Source organism: Marmota monax, unplaced genomic scaffold, assembly GCF_021218885.2.
Source record: "Marmota monax isolate L192 unplaced genomic scaffold, Marmota_monax_Labrador192_F-V1.1 WCK01_AAM20220418_F8-fsc00063, whole genome shotgun sequence".
Taxonomy (NCBI): Eukaryota; Metazoa; Chordata; class Mammalia; order Rodentia; family Sciuridae; genus Marmota; species Marmota monax.
In genome coordinates, this window is record NW_026693726.1 from 5,684,389 (window position 1) to 5,710,242 (window position 25,854).

At 38.6% G+C, this 25,854-nt stretch overlaps 1 protein-coding gene across 2 annotated transcripts in view; it reads left to right on the forward strand.

Annotated features, from left to right (window-relative positions):
• Positions 1-25,854, forward strand: part of Slco5a1 (solute carrier organic anion transporter family member 5A1) — a 144,723-nt gene that overhangs the window by 67,915 nt on the left and 50,954 nt on the right. Inside the window, exon 5 of one of the 2 annotated variants that reach the window (XM_046460586.2) lies at positions 14,995-15,159. The exons of the other annotated variant lie outside the window; for it this stretch is intronic. Coding sequence (XP_046316542.1) covers positions 14,995-15,159 — 165 coding nt within the window. The remainder of the gene's footprint in view (positions 1-14,994; positions 15,160-25,854) is intronic. 2 annotated transcript variants of the gene reach the window in all.

The window sequence follows — 25,854 nt, forward strand, 5'->3', positions numbered from 1 at the left end:
GAAACTCTTTTGGAGGATGCACTTTAGACAAGGAAGTCTTAACTAAATGGCAGTAAACACTCAGCTCTTGGATGAGGCGATTTTGAGGTGTTTTTTATATCCTTCAAGGCTGCTCACTTCTCAAGCACCATGGCCACCTCATTCCCTGCCTGGCGCTCCCTGAACCTCCCCAACCAATCACTTGGCATTGAATCCTTGTCTGGGAGCGTGTTTCTGCAGGACCCATATTTAGATACACAGGGTCAACAATGGTGAAAAGACCTCACAGAATTCAGAAGTGATTTTTGGAAATTTAATCTGTATGGTGCTTTTTTTTTTTGGGGGGGGGGGCAGCTTCTTGTCCTGCTAGTGATTCTTGTTCTAGTCTTTTCTACACTGAATTTGATGGCTCAGGATATTTTCTGATACAGGAGAGAATAAGAGAAGTCTTTGAACGGTAATGGCTTTCTGGTTTGTAAAATCAGTTTCTAGTTAGTATTTCTGGTAAATTCTCCTTTTCACCCTGACCCTGGATTATGATGATAGATTCCTCTTGGCTAAAATTCCTGGTTGGGACTCAGAGCTGATCTATTTTATTACTTCCGTCTGTGCTGGATTCTCTAATCAGATCTAGACTGGAACTTCAATAGTCATTTTATCTCATTAGAAAGAAATACTGCTTTAATGAGGTTATGCTGAGAATCTTTTGCTAACAATGCTTCAAACATACTGACGATTTTGGAATATTCAATTTACATTATTTAAAATTAATTCATGTTTATCTTGTACACATTGATTTCTTTTAGAGTATGGAATGCATATCATCCTCAAGTAACAGTCTAATATTGAATCTGACTTTTAAAAGGACAAAGTAAATCCTTGGGGATTATTCCACTATTGATATAATTTGTATTACATGGCTGAGATTCATAATGAAGATCTTACATTAAAGAATGATTGCTAAGTTTCATTTTGAGTTCAATCTGAGTTTGAGTTTCAGATCCTCTTTTTCCTTCTGTTTCTGGAACAGAGCTTCTTTTGGTCTTCATGTTTTTTTGTGATATTTGGACATCAATTCAAACTATTTTAAAGAGGATGTGGAACCATAGCTGGGTTAGTGACATACACTTCTGTAAGAAGAAAATTATTTGGGCTATACAGAATGATGCCTTTGTCTTTTTGCTTGTTCTATTTTGGGATCTTGCTGTGCAACCCAGGCTGACCTCAAATTCCTGGACTCCATCGATTCTCCTGCCTCAGCCTCCCAAGTAGTTGGGATGACAGTCGTGAACCACCATGTCCTGCTAGGATGGTTCCCTTTTTGGAAGTTCTCTTGCTGAGATGCTGGAAGAAAACACCCTGTACTTTCCACTTCCTGCTTCCACATTTTCGTGACAGATGATGGGAAAATCTGACTCAGTGTTTCCAGATTCTTACTATAAATTATGCAGGAGTAAGGCTGTGTATACACCACAAAGGGTGAAGTCGAATTCTCAGTGTGTCTGCATTACCTTTCCAAAAAGAGATTAACATTGATTCTATCAAAATCCTACCAATAAAAATAAACACTTAAAATATTTAAGTGGATCAGTGTTCCTGTGGTTTGAGGTCCAGTGTTTTAAAGCCTTCCAAATTTAACTGGGCATCTTTCTATATAGAAATCTTCTGGTGACAGTGAACCATAAGAAAAATTTTCCTTTTTTGTCTTTTTTTAAAAAAATCTTTTAAGCCAAATTGCTTAGTGTTATTAATTTGGCACAAAATATAACAGATCGTGCTTCTCTGCTAGAATTTTGTCGGTGTTAGAGTGCAATATTTTTATAGCTTAACTAAATAAGATAGTTTGAGGCCGTGAACTGAAATTAAAGAAATCATTGAAAGTTACAGATTTTTTTCCATTACAGGATAACGTCAGCATCACTAAACTCAGAGTGTAGTCGTTCTTCTGGAGGGTTCCATTCTCCATGCCATGGGCATTATAAAATGAGGGAGCCATGTTTGTCTTCAGAGAGCTTGGAGTCCACAGAGGGAGACAGGACGATAATGGTGGAAATATTTTAAGGGCCATAAAAAGGATAGACACACGGTGTGGAGGACCAACTGAGGAATCGGGAAAGGTTACCTGGAGCAGGAGGGGCTTCAGATGACCCTTGTAGAGAGCGGGTTCCAGGCAGAGAGAACAAAAGGACAGAAGGGGACTGTGCCTGCGTATTTGAAAATGCTGAATAAGTTTATTGCACTTGGTGTGTTGAGTATGTGTAGCAGGGACTGGGGGATAGAGCTGGGAAGGGGAGGTGAGGCCATATTGTGGAGATTATCAGTTTAAGCTTTCCATTGAATTTTTGCTTGTTCTATTTTGGGATCTTGCTGTGCAACCCAGGCTGACCTCAAATTCCTGGACTCCCATCGATCCTCCTGCCTCAGCCTCCCAAGTAGTTGGGATGACAGTTGTGAACCACCATGTCCTGCTAGAATGGTTTCCTTTTTGGAAGGAAAGGTGTGGGCAGGCATTTGGAAGCACTCCAAGAGTTAGATGAGGTAGATGAGGGGGGAAAGGAGGAGAATGGAAGAAGGGGGCCCCTGAAGAAAGCTGGGACAGAGCCCAAGTGAGGTTTGACCAGAAGAGTAGGAAAGTCCTGCTGTACTGGTCTTCCTGTACCTTCCCTGCCTACTTCTGGGGATTTCCACACAGTGGCAAGGGGGATCTACTGCTCAGAGCTTCCGGGTCTCCTCTCTCATTTATAGAAAAGTCTCCTCCCTACAGGACCTACCTGACCTAACACTGATTATCTCTTCCGCCTCATCGCCTGTCAGTCAATTTGTTTACTTAGCTGCAACCATGATGAACTTATTGCTGGTCCTCAAATGTGTCAGGCATGTATGTATCTCAGGGCCTTTGCACCTGCCACTCCTATGCTGGCAATGTTTTCCCTATAGCCCTTTACTTTCTTTGATATATTATTCAAAGAGGACTTTTCAGTGAGGACTTCCTTAGCCACCCTATTAAAAGAAAAAAAAAAAACTTCAACCTCCCTTTCAATGGTTCTTACCTCCTCCCCTCTTTTATTTTTCTCCTTAGCACTCATCAATAACCAATGATGTACAGTTGTCACCTGGTGTCTCTAGGGCATTGGGTCCAGGACCCCCTCTAGGATACCAAAAACCAGTATTCAATAAATATTTAATGAATGAATTCTTGAATGAGAGGAGGGAAGAAAAAAGTCATTTTTTTAAAAAATATTTTTTTTAGTTGTAAATGGATCTTTATTTTATTATTTATTTATTTATTTATTTATTTATGGTGCTGAGGATTGAACCCAGGGCCTCACACATGCCAGGCAAGTGTTCTACCACTGAGCCACAACCGCAGCCCCAGAGGTTGTTTGTTTATTTTTCTTTTGTGGTACTGGGGATTAAATCCTACCATTAGTTACATCCTCAGCCCCTTTAATTTTTTTTTTTTTTTATTTTGAGACAGAGTCTTGTTAAGTGGCTTAAGGTTTCTCTAAGTTACTGAGGCTGGCCTCAAATTTGTGGTCCTTTGGCCTCAGCCTCCTGAGTTGCTGGGATCACAGGCATGTGCCATGCCACTGTGCTCTGTGAAAGAGGTCATTTCTGTAGGTTGTGACAACTGGCCAGGGAATGACAGAAGAGGGGAGGTACTGAAGATGGTCTTAGGGTTTCAGATAATGTGGGGCAGGAACTATTTGAGAGAGGCAGAAGGAATAAATTCTGAATTTGAGTTTCCCAAGAATATTAAGCACCCGTGCACATGTCCCTTTGCTGGGTGTTTTAGAACAAGTATATCATGGGCTGTATGAAGGCTGATTTTTGACTCAGCAAAGTGGGACCACCAAAAGCCACAAGCCTGCGCCCCACATCATCTTAGCCTTCTTGCATATTGTCTTTTCTGAACTGCATTTCAGTTTTAGGTTTGCAGCTTTCAATGAAAGCTGATGTTTGAATTCTCCATATCTACCAAAGGATCATTGCTCAGTGTCTTTCATATAAAATTTCATCTCTTAATAACAGTGGTTCAAACTTAGCCTACGTTAGCCCTACCAGAAAGGCTTCTTAAGACCCAGGTTGCTGGCCTCGGTCCACAGTCTGTGATTCAGGAGATCTGGGTTGGGACTGGGGCCTGAGAATTAGCATTTTAACAGGTTTCAGGTGATACTGATGCTGTTGGTCCAGGGACTACACTGTGACAGCCATTGCTTTAGAGCAGAGAGTTAGGAAAAGCTTTGTTTTCCATGAAGAAATTAGAGAGTTTCTGTATTTGTGATTATGATGATTATAGAACTTTTTGCTTTGGTGGCCAGGAAACTCAGTCACATTTGAAGCTCAGGAAGAGTCTTAGGGCCAGACTAATTCCTTTCTCCAGTTTTCATAGCCTGCTCTGTTTATGTTTTCTCTGTTTCTTATTCTTTATTTCATTTCTGTTTTACTTTTATTTCATTTATTTTATTTTTATTTTGTTTTCTTGTGATAAGCCAAACTTTTACATTTGGACATATAACTTATGAGGCACAAGGTAAATGATAACAGGCCTGCCCCCCTCCACTCCCCCGCAAAGATCTTTTTTCAGAATCAGTGCAAAATAGCGGTGGCGTTACTCGTCAAGTAGTATCCATTTAGAAAGATGCATGAAAATACTCACTAGTGCTGGATTTAAATAAGCAGGAAGTATTGTGGCCAGTAGCCACTAAGGATGCATTTCGGCCCTACTACTGCCCTTTCTGCCCGCCTGTCTGTAGGTAAGTGGCTCAGGGCTCCCTCAACTAAGCTGGGAGGTGACTGTGATGTACCAGTGCCATCTAGTTCCTTCTGCTCTTCTCCAGTTAAGCAGGGATACTGTTTACCAGAGCCTTCTGAAGTGCAGGAAGGACTTGGAATACTTTTGTGGAGGCTTGGGATCGGGGATATCCCATGGCATAATTAGTTTCATAAAAAACAAGCAGGAAGGGAGTGCAATGTGGGTCCTGTGTTGGCCAGGTTGAACACCCTGAGAGACTGGTTTTGCCAAAAGGGCCTGGCTAAAAAATAGTTTGATGCTCCTGAGTAACAGGCAGGAGTTTTTACCTGCTCTAAAACACAGGTGCTGGCCACGAGGATGTTCTTAAGGTTTTTGTGGTATGGGGTGATAGTCCCACCAGCCTTTTGATGTGTCAGACGGCTTAAAAGATTAGCCCTAAGGGGAAATATTTTTACATACTTTAAATACTTTAGTTAAAATTAAATACTTTAAAAGAAGGGAATCAAGGACTTTTATGGAGCGGAGTTAAAGGAAGTGGTTCTGTAGTCATACCCAGGTGATTTTAATTTATAGAGATACCTGAGTGGTGACTGAAGAGGTCAACACTACTGAAAGGTCAAGAGAAGGGCCAGGCCATGGCGTGCAAGGGCCCCAGGGAGAGCACCAGGTTTGGTCAGGAGGAGGAAGTAGGGGTGAGGCCAGATCCTTTATGGGGTTTTCTTGGGAAGCTGTTTGGGGTTGGCTGCTTCGAGTTATGTCCGTAAGGGTCGGGGTATAGTGGGGTACAGTGGGGTATATATGGGATCTGGTAGCTGGCCCTGCGTGATGGCTTGGTGGGTGAGAGTTGGACAAGGTGGTGGTGGGTGCCACTGACTTGGGATTGGTAGGTTTGCTTATGTAAGATGCTGTCTTGTCGACGAAGCCCTTTGCTGCTTCTGAGAATTGTCTGTCCCTGGAAAGGGCCTTCTCTAAGGCCAGCAGGACTTTAAGACACAATGAATGTAGAACCTTAGGTTGTGTGGCCAGAGGATCCCTTCGCTGGCCTCATTCAACTGTAACCATCACCAGAAGCTGCTTCTGCCATGTTCCTACCACCTTCCCTACCCCCTGCTTCGGGAGGGTTTCTGCACCTTAGAGAGGCACCCTGGGTGCTGTGTTTTCTCTGACATGTGGTAGCTAGAGAGGAAAAAGGAAAAGAAAGGTGTGTTGGAGTCTCTTGAAAATCAAAGGGAGATCAGTAGAATAGAGGAAAGGGAGTGGGGGAGGGAGGGGGAGAGGGACAGGGGAAGTACTGTGCAGAGACATTGGCCACATTGCCTTTTTATATTGTGTGAATGTAGAAATACAGAACAACAAACCCCACCATTAGGACATCTATAGTGCACCAATAAAAAAGTGGGAAAAAATTTTAATCACTTTATAAAAAAAAGCACCCTGTATTTTGGTGGTATTGCATTATTTCATAACATATCAATAAAAATACCAACTGTTTACATAGCACCAATTTTCCACACTGGTTGTTTCCATCTTTTACTTTTGGTCTCTTTGTGTCCAATGTGAATTTTATACCTTGTTTTACTTTAATTCATTTAAGCTGCCTTTTATCTGTTTGTTCAATTGCTCTTTTATGTGAGAAATTGGCATTATCTAAGTTTTTATTTTTTATTTTTGTACCAGGGATTGAATCCAGGGGTGCTTAACCACTAAGCCAAATACCAAGCCTGTTATTTATTTATAGTTTTCCTTATATTTTGAGGCAGGCTCTCACTAAGTTGCTTAGGGCCTCACTAAAGTGCTGAGGCTGACTTTCAACTTGTAATCCTCCTGCCTCAGCCACCTGAGCCACTGGCCACTGGTATTATAGTATCTAAGATTTTTAGGAAAGGACTAGACTCATCCCCAAATATCATTTTAAGTGTTGAGTAGATGGCTGACAGTATCTATCTTAGGAAAGTTTCTCTTTTTCTTTTTTTTTGTCCTCTCTCTGTGAAATATCTTTGTTGAGTAAATATCACAGGACTAAGAACTTAAGATAACATATATGAAAAGTTACAGTCCTAGCTCTGGAAGGGAGACAAAAGGAAAAATAGATACAAACAATATAATATGTTAACTCTTAATACCGAGGTATGTACATTCTAAGGAAGGTGAGAGGAAGGAAAGGAAGGAATTCATAGGTTGGCTGCTTGAGTCAGGGAAGATTTCTCCTGGTGAATGACACATTTCCACATTTTTTAAAAATTGAAGTTTTTCCTTTTTTTTAAGATCATAAAAGTTAAATATGTTCATGGTAAAAAATTTAGAAAGTACTAAATATGTAAAGACTAAAACAAAAGCAAATTCCAATCCTATTCCTGAAAATGAAACAGTTAAATTTTTATTGTAGGAAAGCATTTACATTTTGAAACTAGTGAGAGGTGGTGGTTCCACATGGGACTCTACTGAACACCACTGGATTATTCACTTTGAAACAGTTTGTTGTGCCAGGCATGTGGTGCATGCCTGTAATCATAGCAGTGTGACAGGAGGATCTCAAGTTCAAGGCCAGCCTCAGCAACGGAGTGAGACCCTGTCTCAAAATAAAAAATAAAAAGATCTAGGGGTCGAGGAGGGCTGGGGATGTAGCAGAGTGGTAAAGCACCCCTGGATTCAATTCTTAGTTACCCTCCCCACCAAAACCCCCCAAAACAGACACAATAGTTCATTTTATGTTATTCCTTCTTACCTCAGTTAGTTGTCTTAGAAAGGTCTGTATTTTATGTGAATAAACTTCATGGGCTGCTAAACTTGAAAAAAATTTTTTCTCTACAAGAGATAGTACATCTAAAGACATCTGGGTCAGAAAATTACAAAAAATATAAAGAGGGCTCAGTATGTGTGTTTGGTATTTAATGTTTATATAATTTATACCTGGGAAGGAATATAAGTTCCTAGGTAACACAATTTAGTCAACTCCTTCATAGTAATAATTCATGTTTTTGGCATAACAATAAAACAAGCAGCTTCTCATTCTACCCCATTTAGATTAGGAAAAAATGTAAAAAGAACAAAATTGATAGCTTATGCTAGAAGAACATAACAGAGAAAGTTGATGAGAAAAGAGACTATCAGCAGGTAAAAACAAACACACAAACAACAGACATGGAGAAAGAATTTTATAGCAACCAGGAAAAAAAAATCAGAAAATAAATGAAAAGCTAAAAAATATGCTAAAATTAATTAGTATAGGGAAATTAGTTTTCACAATTACAATTTTGAATCCCGAAGCAGATGTCAAATTGGGCTGTGGATTGTCTAGTAATATCTGTTAATGCATCAGCTACTTTAAGATGTTTTTGCTTTCAAGAGGCAGTTGTTCAGTTCTGTAAAGATTTAAGCATATGAAATGCCTCTTTCCGAGACATCCTGAATAGATGAAATATTGTATAAATGAATATTATATTCCTCCTCCTATTAACATTTTAATTTTTCTTTGTCTGAAATCTTTAATGGTAAGAATTCTTTAGCTTTAAAGAGTCATGCATTGAAAAGAATCATGCATCGTGTCCTTCAGACATTTCAGTAGGTCCACCACTGTAGACCACCCTTCATCTTGTGACTCTTGTTTTGTTAATACTGCATCTTGTCCCCAGGAGCAAATAGCTCATCTGTGGAATCGACTTCATTTTCTCACAAGTATACAGATAGATTGTCTTAGTACAAATTATTGTTGTGATGTACTAAAGAATATTAATGAATGAATGCATTCCAAGTGTGTGTGTGTGTGTGTGTGTGTGTGTGTGTGTGTGTGTGTGTTGTGCTGGGAATTAAACCAAGGGCCTTGTGCATAACAGACAAACACTCTCCTTTGAGCTATGCCTCTAACCCCTTTGAAGTCTATTTTCTGAGTGCCCACCATAGGCCAGGAGCTAAATAAGTACAGATATACCAAGGTTCTGCCTTCAAAGCATTTATTGTCTCTTAAAGGGAACAGGCAGGTAAACACACACACAGTGATACTGGACTTGATGACTGGACCAAGTGTCCTGGAAGTGGAAGCGAGGGAGAAGGGGTATGTCTGGAGGGGCTGTGGACAGCTCCCTAAAAGAGGGGATGCTAATCTGGAACCATATGGATGAATTTGACATTTGTCAAGGATACTGGTGGGGGATACTGAAAACAGCACAGAGACGAGGATTTCTGGCATGGATGGAGCCTATGGTCAGATAATCACAGGATGTCAGACTGGAAGGCCATCTGGGAGCCCCATTCCTCGGGACCTGCAGCATGTGGTGGGGTTGATAGTAGCTGGTCCTTTGTCTCTTACGTGTGGTCAGTCCCCTTTGGGGAAAGTCTTTTTCAAATATATATTTTGTTGTGGTTGTTGCTAGGTTTTTTTTTTTTGTTGTTGTTGTTGTTTGTTTGTTTTGTCTCTCATTCAAGACATTCATACTGTCCCAATCCTTCCTCTGCATGTCTCAAGTGCAGACACTCTAAGGGAAGCAAGTGAAGGGCTTGGCCTGTCTGCTCATGTGGGGTGCCCAGCCCTCTCCTGGCCTTCCCTACCTGCTGGCTGCCTGCACCTTTGAGTCCAGCCCCCTCCCCTGGTCCAGTCAGCTCACTGTGGGGTATCAGGGCACATCATTAAAACCTTGCAACTTCTATATAAGGAACCACAGGTGAGAGGCATTCACGTGATGGGTTCTTATAGATCCCTCTCCACCATGGGATACATTTCTCACTAAATAACCTCTCAGTAGGTTTATCCCTCTGCCCCCTTGAAAATGACCTCAAATCTCAGGTTTGCTGGAATGGATGCTCATTTAAAATGTTATTCTTCCAAAGACCTTGGACTAACAGATACTTTAAATTGTAGATTTATTTTTTATGAATGAGCATAAATACTTCCACATATGCTGCAGCATGTTGGCCTAGGGGTCAAAAAATAACAGACCCAAATATCTGCTGCTTCCTATCACAGAGTGATTTCCATCGCTTTGGAGAAGAATAAATTGTGGTCGCTGCCCTCATGTGACAGATTCAGTCTCTTGTCAATACCGTCCCTTATCAAGAATCGATGTCACACCATGCAAACCAAATTTTCTGAAACTCTAATAAAGGTTTGCAAGGTTGCTAGGAGGGATCACATCAAATGTGTCTCCACACAGCCCTGCTGGGATTGAAGTGCAATGTTAACACTTGGTCCAGGTGCACAGGATGATGGGGTCACAGGCACTGCTGCTGATGTCTATCCTGAAGGAGCAAAGGATCTGACAATGAAATTAACACTTCTTTTAAAAGCAATTTCTAAGTGTAATCCTCTTTATATTATATTCTCTTGAATTTGGTGCTTTGAATGGAATTTTATTCCTGCGTACAACTGTTTAAAGGCATTTCTTGGTCTGTCAGTCTGCTCTTATCATTGAATTTATAAGATTTCTTAGCATTAAATGATCAAAAATGATAATCACCATCATTATCTCATCACCTCTCCTTCACCATGCTTTTTATTACATCTTTGATTTTATAAGGATACAATTATAAATGACACCGAGAAACCGATCTAAAATATATCCTGCAGCATAAAAATTTAGGTATTTGGTTGTAAAATTGTAGATTTAGCAAATAATTTGCTAACTTAATTTTTTTAAACTTGATGTTTTTGAAATAACTTTGAATTTACATAAAGGCTGAAGAATAATAGCCCATAGAGCTCCAGTTATCCTGCACCCTATAATGATTTCTTAACCATTAACACTTTTGGGAAGTCACAGACACAATGTTTTCCTGATCCCAATACTTTCCTGTGTTTCCTAAGTATAAGGATACTTTCCTATATCACTGGGCAGGCGTCAAAAAATGGGAAATTAACATCGAAACAATGCTGACATCTAAACTATAGGCCCCACTCAAATTTTGATGATTGCTCCCAATAACGTTCTTTATGTCCAAGATCCAATCCAGGGCCATGTGTATTAGTTTTTGTGTCCTTCCTTCCTTTCTTTCTCTCTCTCTCTCTCTCTCTCTCTCTCTCTCTTTCTTATTGCAGTACTGGGGATTAAACCTAGGGCCTCATGCATTGAGCTATATCCCCAGCCCTTTAATTTTTTTTTAAAAAATTTGAGACAGGGTCTTGGTGAGTTCAAGCCTGGCCTTGAACTTGTGAATCTCTTGCCTCAGCTTCTGAGTAGTTGGGATTACAGGTGTGTGCTAGTGCACCTGGCTTCTAGTTTTTGTGTCTTTAATTCTCCTTTGATCTATATCAGTTTCTCGTTTTTCCTTGTCTTGCATAACCTTGATCTTTTTAAAATGTAAGAACCATTAACTTCATAGAATGAAGTTTAGGTTTGATGTCCTTTCTTGATTTTTGTAGTTTTATAGGCCTACCACCCAAATGATGCCATGCTTAGTGCATTGTAACAGAGGCAGAAGGTGTTAATTCACCCCATAATCAGGTTAACTTTGATCACCGGATAGAATTGCATTTGCTTGTTTTCTCCCTGCTTAAGTTAATAAGTACAAGATAATTATTAGTCAAAAAATAATCTATAAATACTTTGTTAGGAACTATTTTGAAGCTTTGTAAAGTGAGTTGATTATTTGCAACAGTTTTGTTCTACCAAGTTACCATGAACCCTGAATTAGTGAATACTGAAGCATCATTCCCAGGGAGACACAGAGTTGGGTTCCTGTCACTACATAATTACCAGCCCATAAAACCTTATTTTACCTAAGTTTCTGTCTAAAGACCCCTTATTGAACATACATTGTCAGTTCATTAGTATTGAGCTCACCACACCACAGCAATGTAACTCCTGCCTAACGGAAGTCTCTCTAACAAATGCAGTTTTTCCATAAGCTCCTCGCAGACTCTGTGCTTAGGAATGTGAGACAGCATGGTGGCATTACCCTTGGTAACATTTAAAAAGCAAGTCACCAACAGAAAGCAAGAGAAAGATAGGACGCTATATTGTGAAAAGGATCCTCACTTACTAGATGAAAGCTGAAACAATAAGGTGGGAGAGTCGCTATGTTTCAGCCCAGCCCAACGGATGGGTTGGATAACTCAAGTTTTTGCTACCCTGAGCATGACTGTAAAAGTGCTTTTAAGTATTAATTTTGGGGCTACAATGAAATTTTAATAGTGGGTGAATTTGCAAATATGAAATCTACAGATAATGAGGATTGACTGCATCTTGTTCCTATTAGATTTTCACCGACTGCTTTTAACATCTACTGAGTTCAGATTCTCCCAGGTTGCCACTGGGGATTAAACCCAGGGGTGCTTAATCACTGAGCCACCTCCCCAGCCCTTATTATTATTATTTTTTTTTTATTTTGAGACAAGGTCTTGCTAAATCACTTAGGGCCTTGCTCAGTAACTGAAACTGGGCTTTGAACTTGTGATCCTTCCGCATCAGCCTCCTGAGTCCCTGGGATTACAGGTGTGAATCACTGCGCCTGGCTTCTTTACTTCTTGTTCAAGATTTCCTAAGCTCAGCTTGCTTGTTCTTTGCTTCAATTCTGAAGTTAGATATTTCTCTGGTTCCTGTTAGTGGAAAATGATTGTTAGAAACCAAGAAATTAGTACAAGATGAGCTCATTCCTATCAGAGTGTGATTATTTCTAAGACCTGTTAGCAGACAGAGTTGGGACGTGCACACATATCTATCATCTATCACCTGTCAATCAATTTATTCTATGTATCTATCTAGCCTATCTATATAATCGATCCTGTCATCTATCGCTGCCAGTCTATCTTATCTATCTAATCATTTATTTATTTGTCTAATTGCTTCATAACAATATCTCCAGCTCCAAACTGATATTGAACTGTCTACTTTTCTGTATTTGTAACTCCTTCTAGCAGTTGGAAAGCAGACTCCCATTACTCTGTAATTATTTGCTCTGTCTCTCTGTATGTAAGAAAACACTCAGTGCCACTACTTGAAGGTACAACCCTGGACCTGCGCCCTCCATTCCTGCAGGGCATGCAGGCTGAAAGCTCAGCCTCAATAAAGGGGATGAGGAAGGTGGAAGAAAGAAGGAATCTGGGCTGGGGAGGTAGCTGAGTAGAGCACCAGCATGCACCAGGCCCTGGCTTCAATCCCCAGCACTGTTAACGTAGAGTTTTTGAAAGTCTGAACTTTTCTAAATTCTACTTAAATAAAAAGCAGACCTTGTTTTTTAATGAAAGAGAACCAAAACCTATTTCTATTGAGTTATGTTTGAAACTACATTTTTATTGTATCAGGTGAGTCTAAATGGAAAACTGGTTTAGTATAACTGGTATATTTTAAAATATACAACAGACACGAGTATGGCAATATGTAAATCAATGGATGTGTAACTGATGTGATTCTGCAATCTGTATATGGGGTAAAAATGGGAGCTCATAACCCACTTGAATCAAAGTGTGAAATATGATATATCAAGAACTATGTAATGTTTTGAACAGCCAACAATAAAAAATTAAAAAAAAATAAAATATGTATGGGATACATATTTTTTGTATTAAAATTTTTTATTTTATATTTCTCCCAGATGTTTTTGATTCAACACATTGGCTTTAAATATATCAACTAAACTTAATGTTAATCTTTATATGTAGACAGGTAATTTTTCTATTTTTTCTAATTTCTAAAATTTCTAATTTTAAAATTTTGGATGTGACATTTTAATCTTGTGTTTGCAAGAAAGTATTGGCTAGTAATATGAAAGGCTTTATTCTCTGGTGTGTTTGTCCATGTTAAAAAATAAAGTATACAGCTTCATTGTTCTTTCAAAATGCTAAACTTTTAAAAATTGAATTAAGATGTAGAATGTTAAATTTTTAAACAATTATAGCAAATAGTCTTGGCTTATTAATTTTAGATTCTGAGGAATAAGAGGCTATGAATTACAGTTTCAATGAAAGTTGTTCATTTTTAATGAAATCACTGTATTGTGTTGGAGCATAAGGGGATAACTGTTATTTGAGATGACTTTGTCAAAAATAGTGCAACTTATTTTTCCATGAAGAAATGTAAAAATTACCTAAATGTGCATTAATTCACATTACAAACATACAAAAAATACAAAATATATACACAGAATTTTATTTCATTCTTATCTTTCCCAATTCAATCCTGTTCAAACAACTTAAGCCCTTAAGATATATATTGATAAGTATATAACTATTTTTAATTTTTTAAAAAATTTGTTCTAATTAGTTGTATGTGACAGGAGAATGCATTTTGACACATTGGAGAAGTATATATTTGACCACATATAAGTACATTAGTTTGATTTGTTTGATTTTTGTGACACTATATATGTATGTACATTTTCTGCAGCTTGCTTTAATCATTAATAACAACATTTCTTAGAGTTCTTTTGTGCTAGTACATGCAGCTCTGTGTCCTTTTAAACTACTCTGTAGTATTCCATTATGTAACTAATTTATTTAAACGTTTCCCATTGATGCACCTTTGGCCCCCTTATTTTTTTTCTATTATAAACAATGCTGCAATGAAAATACTTGCTTATATAGCTGTAGCAAGTTCTGTGAAATAAATGTCTAGACTTAAGGATGAGGCTTTTTTCTCCTTCGTGAGGGGTGGTCCAGTAGATGCCAAGCCACCATCTCTGGGCTCTCCTTCCCCTTGGGGAGATCATGGTTCTTTGTTTTCTAGTGCAAAGTACCTGAAAATGTCTGATCTGATGGCCTTATCCTTTTGAGCTTCTTTAGCTATGATTATTTCCTAAGTGAGGCTGGAGAACCAGGTGCCTGACATCACCTTCCTGTTCCTCAGCTGTGGGCATCTTCAATGTGAGGTCAACAATATGGCGACTTAGAAATGCATGTTGTAAGGGGCATGATGTTGGGGGAACTGGCAACCCTAATTTAGGACTGATCTGCAGGTAATTCCCACATTAAATGGACTCAGAGGTCTTCATGGAAAATAACTGTCTTCAATCAATAAAGAATACAAATAATTTAAACAGATTTTGAAATAGGAGTCACAGGTTGGGTGTTGCTTGTAAGGATATTTGTGTATGAATATGGTTGTAGGTGTGTTATTTCCTTATTCTGGTTGATAATTAAAACATCAAACCAAAACCAGCTCTATTGAACCAAGGGGTTGTTTTCTAATCGTCATCAGATCTTTCTGTTTTTATTCTCTTGTGGCAAATATTGCTGAACGGCTACTTGCAGTTCATTTCAAAAACAATTCAGTTTTATTTTGTTTTCCATCCATTGTTTATAACATTCATTTGTCATTTTTGTCATTTTGTAGACCTACCAAGAGCAGCTGTCAGGATCTTAAGCAACATGACATTCCTTTTTGTGAGTTTGTCATACACAGCTGAGAGTGCCATTGTAACTGCTTTCATTACCTTCATTCCCAAGTTCATCGAGTCACAGTTTGGTATCCCAGCTTCCAATGCCAGCATCTACACTGGTAAGGCACTGCCGCGAGGGCAACTTGAAAACATGGTCATTTTGACCACTAGACTGAAATGGGATGAGTGAAGAGAAAAGTTCAATCTAACAAGTTCATTATCAGCTTCCTGTCCTCCAAGATTTTAGCCAGAGGAAATCCTTTGGAATGTGTTTTCTGTGATTCCTATTGTATTACCGTGTGACATATTTACCAGCTGTATTCTGGAGAAGGGAGAATGTAACGTATTTATGTTTTTACGGTCCTCAATTTAAAAAAATGAAACAGGCAACAGCACCTAAATTTCAATTTGAATAGATCTTTTTATGGGTTGGCCTGGGTCTTAAAAACTATTTTGGAAAAATTGGTAAGTGTTAAGTTAAAAAAATTGGTAATCTGAAATACAGATTAGTTCCATGCGATTGGGATTTTCCCTTCACAAATGTGGACAGACTTTAATTGAATTACTGGAGATACTTGAAGTTAAACAGTAAATTTATAAATTTTATGTTATATGATTTATATTTGGGTGGATTGAGTTTTTAGGAATCTCTGATACAGGTACTCATGATACTGAGTATTCAAATCTTCTTTCCTAGTATATATTAGAACTACAAATATGGGAACATTAATTCTCAGGTATTGGGGAATTTTCATTGTACTATGTTATATAATATTCTAGATATTTCCTTAGTCATATTAAAGATAGTCCATGACTGTATCTTCCTAAAGGCTCAATATATTAATAAATTATATTTAAACAGTATGAAATAATGATAACTTTCCAGATAACTTGGGCTCCCAAACATAGTAAGCTTAAATTATTTGAAAATGAACAGGCACAATTTTATCGTTGTAGAAAGAGAAGTTGATTTGGAATATTTGGGTAATTGCTTTGCTCTCTGCTTCATTTTTCCCACATAAAGACATAAAATTGGGTTGTAGGTCTCTGATAGAAAATCATTTTAAATAGAATATACTGCTATGGACCATTGCAAGTGTGAAGCATATTTACTGTTGTAAATATGAAGCAATATCACAAAGTATGTATCTCGTTCTCATTTTCTCTATCTTGTTTCAAAAATATAGTTCTCCTATAATAATAAAGTAAAATTTCCAGATGATTTTACAGTTTTGTTGTCAGAAAGTTGAAACCCCCTGTTTCTAGTTTAACTCTTCAGCTGAACAACAACATTTTGCCAGAATTCTTGGTCAGATTCTGCACTCAAAGCCTTATAATTTAGACTTTAAGCCACTAGCTGTTAAGTGTAGTTTCAAGCATTTCCCAAATTAAATTTCAATGTTAAAAGATGTTACTGGAAAGAAGTTTTGGAGTAAAATAAATTTGGGATATGCTGGGATAAATGGCATATTCCAGAGTTCTTTGCTGCAAGTCTTTTTGTCCCCCTTATTATGCCTGTAGGCATTGTGAAGCTCTCAGAGGAAGATTCAGACTAGACTCTTTCCAGATTTATTTGACCCTGAGACTTTATTCATAGGCATCTTTCTTATGATCAGTCTTTCTCAGGACGCACATGGGGAAGCCATCCTTCATGCCCTGTTCCAACCACACTAAGGAGCAGAGCTGTCTAGATCATCCCACTTCCCTCCTAAGGTGCTATTTTGACCTCCAGGGCTACTGGGGCATGGGTCCTATGCTGAGCCAGACAGGAATTGAAGCCTCTTGGGTGTACGTTGTCCAAAGCCATGTCTTAATTACTGGCAGAGACAAAGGCTAGAAAGATAGTTCATTGTAGAAGAATGGAATAGTGTTCAGCTGGACCTGGGGTGTTTGGCCATAGAGTTCCCAGTGGTGGTATGTTCAAGGCAGCAATCAACAAATGTGGTCCACCTGGTCAGGAGCGAGCAGGATTGAATGAGGCTAACTAGTCATACCCTGACACAACTTCAGGATGACAGGAGCAATATCACAAAGTGACAATTCCATTCTCGTTTTGTAGTCAGCAGTTTTTTTCATCCCTCTGTTCCTCCCTCTCTTCTTTCCTTCCTTCATTCTTGCCAATGCAATTTGTGAAACTGTTGAGAGCCACAGCCGAAGGGGCCCCAGCAAACTTCCAGCTGCCAGCAAACTTCCAGCTGCCAGCTGATGATTGGCTCACAGCGGCCCCAGCAAACTTCTAGCTGCCAACTGATTGGCTCCTCTGAGGTGATGCTCATTGGGCTGTTTCCCCACTCTTTCAGACCACGGAGCTGCTCACTGGGGGACTTTTTTTGGCTCTGCCCATGCGACCCAGCCAATCAGCCTCAAGAGCAGGAGGAGTAGGGGAGGTGGAGAGGCTTGTGGGAAGCCTGTGGTGGCAGTTGGGCTCTGAAGGTTTTTCCTGAGGAGCTGTGTGGTGTGGTGTGTGTGTTCTAAAAATAAAGTTCATTTCTTTTGACAAGTGGCTCCTGAATTGTGCCCAGCCAGACTGTGGCATTTGGTGGCCCGTACGGGGATTAGTTGCCACTCCTAGGCCTCGAAGCGTTTGAGTAGCTTGTTGTAATGGCCAATGTTTTGGCCATTCTTGATGAGAGATGATGCTAAGGTCTGCACCTGTATCCATTAGCCCATTAAATTCATGTCCTTGAATATTTAGTTTTAGCATGGGGCGAGAATCTAAATTTGAAGAAAGCATAGCCCAATCTACACCTATGGAGCCTAATCCCTTGGAACCTCTTTCTACAGTACGACTGGAAAATTTATCATGTAGGCTGGATATTATTAATAACTGTGCTATTCTATCTCCTGGTGAAATTACTGATATACTCTTTGGAGAACTGGCTATAATTTTTATTTCATCTTCATAATTGGGATCAATTACCCCAGGACTTATCATAAGTCCTTTTAGAGTAGAAGAACTGCGTCCCAATAATAAGCCTACTGTTCCTTTGGGAAGAGGTCCTTTTACCCCTGTGGGAAATACGTGGATAGTTTACTGTGCTTTCTTTAAGTCTTCTCCATCCCAGCTCACACGCTCTCTCCTTCCTTTCCAGACAGACAACAAATAATAACAGTCAAGAGATATCAGATTGATCAAGAGTAGCGGGTGGCCTGTTATATCCAACGGGGGTGATAGTTCTTTTTAAAGTTCCTGTTATTTCTTTCTGAATTTTTATCAGGTGAATCCTTCTTACTTTTCTCTGAATATAAATTTTTTTTTTCTTTTTTAAGGACTTATTTAAGTTGTGATCTTTTGTTCTCAGAATCCTTTCCTATGTATGTAGGGTGAAATGGAGAATTAAGAAATTTATCTGAAAAGACTTGACAATAGTTTTAATTTCTTATCCGACAAGGTTTTTGAGTTCAAGCCACTTTTCATATTTCTTGTAGCACTGGGGTTTGAACCCAGGGCCTAGCCATGCTAGATAATGTTCCATCACTGAGCCACATCCTGAGCCTCTCATTTCATTTTTAAAAATTATCTGGATAAATACCTCAATCCTCCATAGTTATTTGCTCATGAACAGTAGAGAAGAAGCCCCAGACATGTACACAAGACAGGACATTGATCACTGTCATTCGTTTGGTCATCCAGCGCTATCCCTAGACCTTGTGTATGGCTGAGTAACTGCAAAGACTTCAATCAGGGCATTGAGCTGCTGATATAACTGAGAGGAGAGAGAAAGTTTGAGAAATGTGCCAGGGAAAGCTGATTAAATAAACAAATAGAAGATTTGGGTTGCAGAGATGATTTTGGATGGTGGGGTGGGTGCTTGGCATTTTTCATGGAGCAAATGCCTTTTAATCAGGATTTTAAAAAAAAGTCAAATTTTCCCATTTGGTGTTGGGAGGAGAGGCATTTCTTACCTGTGGAGGACCAGCTTAGGCCAAGTCAAAGCAAGAGGGGAGGATAAAATAAGATTTGCTCTAGCCAGAGAGAGAAAGATGAGCAGTTCATCCCTTAGGTCATAAATACAGGGGACTAGGAAGGCAAATGGATGGTGTGGGGTGGGAGATGCTTTCTGACATTTTGGGGGTGGGAAATCTGCTCAGGGACCTTCCATGTCACTTGACCACACACACTGAAATCCCTTTGGGGGACACCTTTGCCCTAGTGGGAAATGATGATACTAATGTTTGATGAGGTCATCACTGCAAACACAGTCAAGCCCATGACCATCTTCCTGCGTCTGTGTCTACATGACAGTGGATCTGTGTCACAGTAGACTTCCCATTCATGGTCTTCCTGCTGATCTACTTAGGGTCACATTTATTGCTTGGAATTAAATATTATGAAGTTGATATTTTGGAAAATACTGTAATGATGGGAAAAGTCTTCAAGTAGGGATTGGACAGTGTGGCCCTGAATCCTGTTGCTACCGGTTACTAGCTTCATGGCTTTGGACACATTACTTACTCCATACACTCAGTCCAATGGGGATAAGCTCTCCCCTGTCAATGTTGATGTAAGGAACAAATAAAGTCATGGATACTAATTGGCTCTAAAGCTTACCTAACCTCAACTAGATTCAGCAATATAAATGGGGAAATATGACAATAATAAATTATAGGAGAGAAAATTATTCATTATTTATGTTGATGATACCTTACTTTTAAAGTCATGAAGCTTTAATAGGTCTGAGAATGAAACTTCTGTAATAATAGTGGTGATAATAAAATAACTGCTTATGCTTATTATTTACTAAGACACTAAGCATTTTTATATGGATAACATCATTTAATCCATATACTCAATGCCTATGCAGTAAATATTATTAATTATGCCCATTTCAAAATGGGGAACCAAGGTCCAGAAAGGTTTGAGTTACTTTCTTCAAGGCAAAATAGTAAGTGGTAGAGCCATAAATGTTAAAATTCTGTACTCCTTGGAGTCTTTAAATATCAATTCATGATTTTACTTGGAGTATTATAACAGTTGTATTATCATTTCATTCATTTTTTTCATTATTTCCAAGAAACAATATTCTGATGATTTTAATATTGTCCTTCCACCTAATTCTGCAGCTGCTTTTGCTTCTGAGTCACGGTCAACAACATTAGTTTTCAGAGCCTGTGATTTTTCAGCATACCTTTGCTTGGGATCCTCTAGTTTGGAGTGTAGAATCAGAGTTAGATATTAGAGTGTCTTAATGTAGCCTTAGAAAATTCTGTTTTGCTTTTCCATAATAGAATAATCAAGATAATTATTTCTGTGCTACAGTGATTAGGTTGGGGTGCTTATTTTTAGAAATGACTGTACTTTTTATTATTGCCTAAATAACCAAATATTTGCCATCTGTCTTCAGCTACTGATTTCTGGTTTTGTCCATGAGATTCGAGCCGGGTCTGTGCAGCTCAAATTGCAGATTTTGGGAATCCATCTATCTTTAGATGCAAGAGATCTGTGAATGTGCTTTCATTCTTTTGAGTGCATCAACATCTTTTCTATACTAGTCCTTCCATTTTATAAGGGTAGTTTTAAAAAAATTGATTTTGTATTAATTTTTATAAATGTATGCAGTTTTTTTTCACTGCTGGAGATTGAACCCAAGGGGTCACGTATGCTAGGCAAGTGCTGTACTATTGAGCTATATCTCTACCCCTAAATTTTCTTTTTTAACATTGAACTTAAGATTTCCTTGTAGTTATGGATGTGCTTTAGCATCACTAGCCATTTCCAAGGTCAGGTGATGACCTTTGACTCTGACACCTTTGCTAGTACCACACTGAAATCCAGTGTGCTCTGCAACAAAAAGGGACAGTCCTTGCAAACCCACATTCTGTAGCAGCTGCTATAATCTTCTCACTTACATAACTTTAATCAGTCTTGATGGGAATAGAGGCTGTTAGGAAGTAGAAGTGACAATTATAGGCTCTTTGTCTTTTGGGCAGAGAGATATTTATCACACTGAATTACATTTGTTTTTCTCCAATGCTAATGAGAACTTTTATAAAGGTTATAGTGGACAGCGTCAGGACACTCAAATTCTCTTTACTTTGTTATTCATCAATTAATTTAAGAAATGTTTGAGGGCCCATCATGTGGCAGGTTCTTAGCCAGTACATGAAAGATGGTAGTGAAACAGGGTTCAATTACTAAAGAAGATTCAGAGGACCCACAATGACATGCAGACATTGAAGGATGGGTTACTACTATATGGTGATGGCATTAAAGTGAGAATGCACTTGGCAGCCACAGCTATGGCGTACCAAGAGGCAGGCTTCAGCTCCCTTTAGCTTGAAGGGTGTGAGTGACAGCACCACTTTCTGTCTTCTATCAGGCACCATAAGCATGGAGCACCCTGGACTCACCAAGTCCAAAATGGTGTCTTGGATGGAGTCTTTCATATTTTAAAAATTCTTTTTATATTTTAAAATATTTTCTGTGTTTTTCTGGTCACTTTGGTTCTTGCTATGCAATGAGCCTCAATAGTAGAATTCTTCAGGGGACTTAGTGAGCTCAGGAACAAAGCATCATGCTCATTTCTATTAATAACCAGTATCAACCAGCTGGTACCAATCATCCAAACACTGTCTGACCCGTGGTTAGAGAGCAACACTGTGTTAGTCGACTTTCTATTTCTTGTGACAAAATACCTTGAGATGATTGACTTATAAGGAGAAAAGGATTATTTTGGCTCATGGTTTCAGAGTTTCAGTCCATGGTTAGTTGATGCCATGCCTTTAGGGACTGTGGCCAGGTAGTACATTATAGCAAGAATATGTGGGTAGAGGGGGTCTGTGCACCTTATGGTTGTCAGGATGCACAGAGAGAGACAGAAAAGGGCCAGGGACTCTTACTCCAGTGCAAAGTCATACTCTCCATGACCTAACTTCTTTCCACCAGAACCCACCTCTCAGAGGTCCTGTCCACTTCCAATAGCACCACAGCAGGGGACCAGACCTTCAACACTGGGCTGATGGGGGACAGTCAAGATCCAAACTGTAACAAACATTATTAATCAACTCGACAGTGTCCTTCAGATACATTGTCTTAATCAGCAGGACAGCTCAGGATAATTCCAGGCCTGCTGGAGTCACAGCCACAGCAACTCCTGGGGCTGCAGCAGCCCACAGGTCTCTGCCTTCATGACACTAATCCACTTTGGAACTTCAGGCTTTTTAGTTTTTCTCTCTAGGTCTGTTTTCTAATCTAAGAAAACAATAACGAATGAATTCCATAATTTCTTCTTGCTCTAAAATCATAGATTCAATATTTTTTTCAAGGCTACATGTACCAAATAAACATTTTTCTCACATTCCCTGTAGAATTATATTACTTTCTTACAGGGGGGTGTTATTAACCACTTCATCACTTTGGCACTTATAGGCTGGGATCATTATTGACATTGTTTGTTTTCCTTTGCTGGGTGTGGCCCAATATGGTCCACAAACTCCTCTTTGAATCCCAGGCCTGTCACTTAACTGGATGTTAACCACACTAAGTCTCAGTTTCTCATTTGTAAAATGAATGCTTATTTCCCAGGACTACTACAAACAAACAAACAAATAAATAAATAAAAGAGATAATTGTATCTTAAAGCATTTGGTCTATAGTAAATGCTCAGTAAAAGTTACCTTTTCTCCCTTGTCTGTTTTGACATCTGTGTTACACTTAAATCTCTATTTAAATGTCTCATTATGTTGTCTTGTTTAAAATAAACTGCGTTGAACCTAATTTAGAGTGGCAACTTGAAGTCATTTTTAAAAACTCCACCTGCTAAGAGTAATAATACATGCAAATGAAATTTTAAGAGGGAACTATTTTAGTCTTAATCATAAGAGTAAAGTAGCAGAAATGTTCTGGGGCAGGGGACAGTAAAAAAGTATTGTGGAGCCGTGTTCCTGTTCAAAGTGAATTGCAAATCTTTCTCTCCATCTCTTTGAATTGCTCTAAATCAATTCACCAAGAATCGATGCCCAATTTCTTATTTGGCCAGTTTTCAAGAAGAGCAATATTTTTTAAAATTCTCTCTCTTTTTATTTATCAATTTTCAGAGTAAAAAATTATAGTCTAGCAAATCTTTATAGTGGCCAGTATATTTTAAAAAATATGTTATTATGAAAACTCATGTTTTTCTTTTAATAAGTTTTATGGGCTTTAATCCATTACAGCCATTATTCCTTTTGATGCTCCAAATGTCCCATCTTTGGTCCCTGGGATCCCCTTTGAATTAGTTCATTTAACACTACCTAAGCAATCTTTGAGGTTTCTGACATGACAATAGATGCCTTGCTGTTTGTACACGTTTCCTACCCTCCACCTGGATCAGCCATATGTCCACAAGGATCCTGGTTCCTTTGAAAGGAAAATGGTATTCGGAGACCACCATTAGGACACTAGCAGTGCTCATTGTTCCAAGGTGTCTTTTTTTCTGGGCTATTTTTTTTTAAACAAAAGAGAAAAAGTGAGTTTACACTAATATTTGTACTTCAACTTTAAAAATTTTATGTTGCTACCGAACTCCTTGAGTATATTATAATCTCTTTCCTCTAACACTGAAAATAATTTTTCCTAATGACTTTAAGATAATTACTTTATCCGTGTGTGTGTGTGTGTGTGTGTAATAGTTTCAAGCCAATTCTCAGTATTATTACTAACAATGAAATACTAAATGCAGATTTGAACTTCTTTTTATCTTGAAGCCTATATCTTACTGTGAATATGCAAAATACTCTGTCCTCATGCTATTTCAAATAATTCTCCTCTTTTGATTATGTGTGATAAATTGTAAAGTTACTTGTTTTAATTTGTTTTCAGTTTTTAGGGATTGGGAGAGGGTACTTGGGATTGAATTAGGGACACTCAACTACATCCTCAGCCCTATTTTGTATTTTATTTAGAGACAGGGTCTCACTCAGTTGCTTAGTGCTTTGCTGTTGCAAATGGCTTTGAACTCGCGATCCTCTTGCCTCAGCCCCCCGAAGCCTCTGGGATTACAGACATGCGCCACTGTGCGCAGCTGTTTTTATATTGTAAGTTAAAGTTGTATTGTAAATTATATGAAACATTAAGAGGATATGAAAATCAAATTGACTTCCTCCCCTTGTCTCCTTCCCTCTGTAGGAAGCTATCTATTTTATTACTTTATCCTCCTTCTTTTGTTTTTGAACATATAATAAGTGTGTTTTTTATGTATGCACTGTATGTAATACACATCAGTATTTCATATTAGTATTTCCCCCTTTCATATCCTAAGGGTGAAAAACCATACACTCTGCTCTGCACTACAGCAGAACAGAGATGTTGCTCATTTCTTTTTGTAGCCATAAAACATTCAATTATAGGGAAGGATCATGTAATTCAGTCCCTATTGGGGGACATTTGATTGTTTACATTTTTTTTGTTATAATGGCACATATAGTGATGTGTATAAGTAATTTCATAAAAATAACTCTCTTGTCTAACATGCTTGTTTCTTTTTAACTACTTTGTTTAATCGAGCAGCTTTCAATTTGCTTTTAACTCATATAATAGTCGGTTTTTCATCACCATAATGAAGCACTTGAGTGGGATAACTTTATAAGAAAGGTTTATTTATCTCACAGTTTTGGAAAATTAAAGTTCACATGGCATGGTGCAGGCTTTGGCTCAGTGGTTGATGACTGATGGTGGAGTGCATGCAGAGGAAAGATCATATCTCTAGCCAGGAAGCAGGGTTGTGGGGTTGGGGGTGTGTGTGGGGATAGGGTGGAGGGCTATGTTTGCTTTTCTTGTATTTATTTATTTTAAAAATAATAATCCTTTTGTAAGAACTAGCTCAGTGTCCCAAGAGAAATACTTAATCCCTTTTGAGAACTTGCCCCCAATGACCTCCCACTGGTACTCTACTGATCAAGCCTCCAACACCTGGATGCTTGAGGAACACATTCAGATCATATCCAAACCATAGCACCCTGGTTGAGAGGGTAAGGGGACTGAGAGGTCATCAATATATTTGACATATATTTGCCACTCACCCTGTCCTTCACCCTACTCTTGCCCAAGCTTTAGCATTGACCCTCAGATTGTTATAAATATTAAAAGAGTGAACCTTTTTAAAAATCACTTTTAAAAATCTACATAGCTTTTGGGAATCTACAGCCAATTGGAATCTTTTCTTCAATATGAGCCTGTGCCATGCTGGCAAAAAGTGTATAAGGTTTCCACTCTGAGCCAGGCAAGGTGTTAGGTGCTTTCTAGACACTATTTTATTCCTTCAGCAATACTACAGTGGAGGCACTACTCTCTCCAGTACAGAGATGATGAAAGTGAGGTACATAGAGCAGTTTTTGTAAGCTCTAGACCTAAAAATCCATAATATGAGTCCATATTGTACAGATAATAATACTATAATATGAGTCCATAGTATACAGATTAATCTGGTCCTCAGAGACTTTTATGTTTTAGAGTTCTTATCGTGCTAATTCTCCTCTAATTTTTAAAGTATTAGATAAGACATATAGCATAGTAGCTAAGAAAGGTCATTGTTGAGAGGCAAACAGATCTTGTTGAAATCTGTGTTCTGCCTCTTTATCCATCTATCCATCCATCCATCCATCCATCCATCCATTCATGAACCATCCCCTTCTACCCATCCTTTACCCTACTCTCCATCCATGCACAAATATTTATAAAACACTGCCAAGAGCTGGGCACTGTGCAATATGAGAACACAGAGTGATCCTACCCTTAAGGACCTTACTACTGTAGGTTGCCTGTTACCCTGCACATGTCCATAAACATGCATGAATATCAAAGGTTCTGAGATCAAATTAGATAGTATGATGTAGAC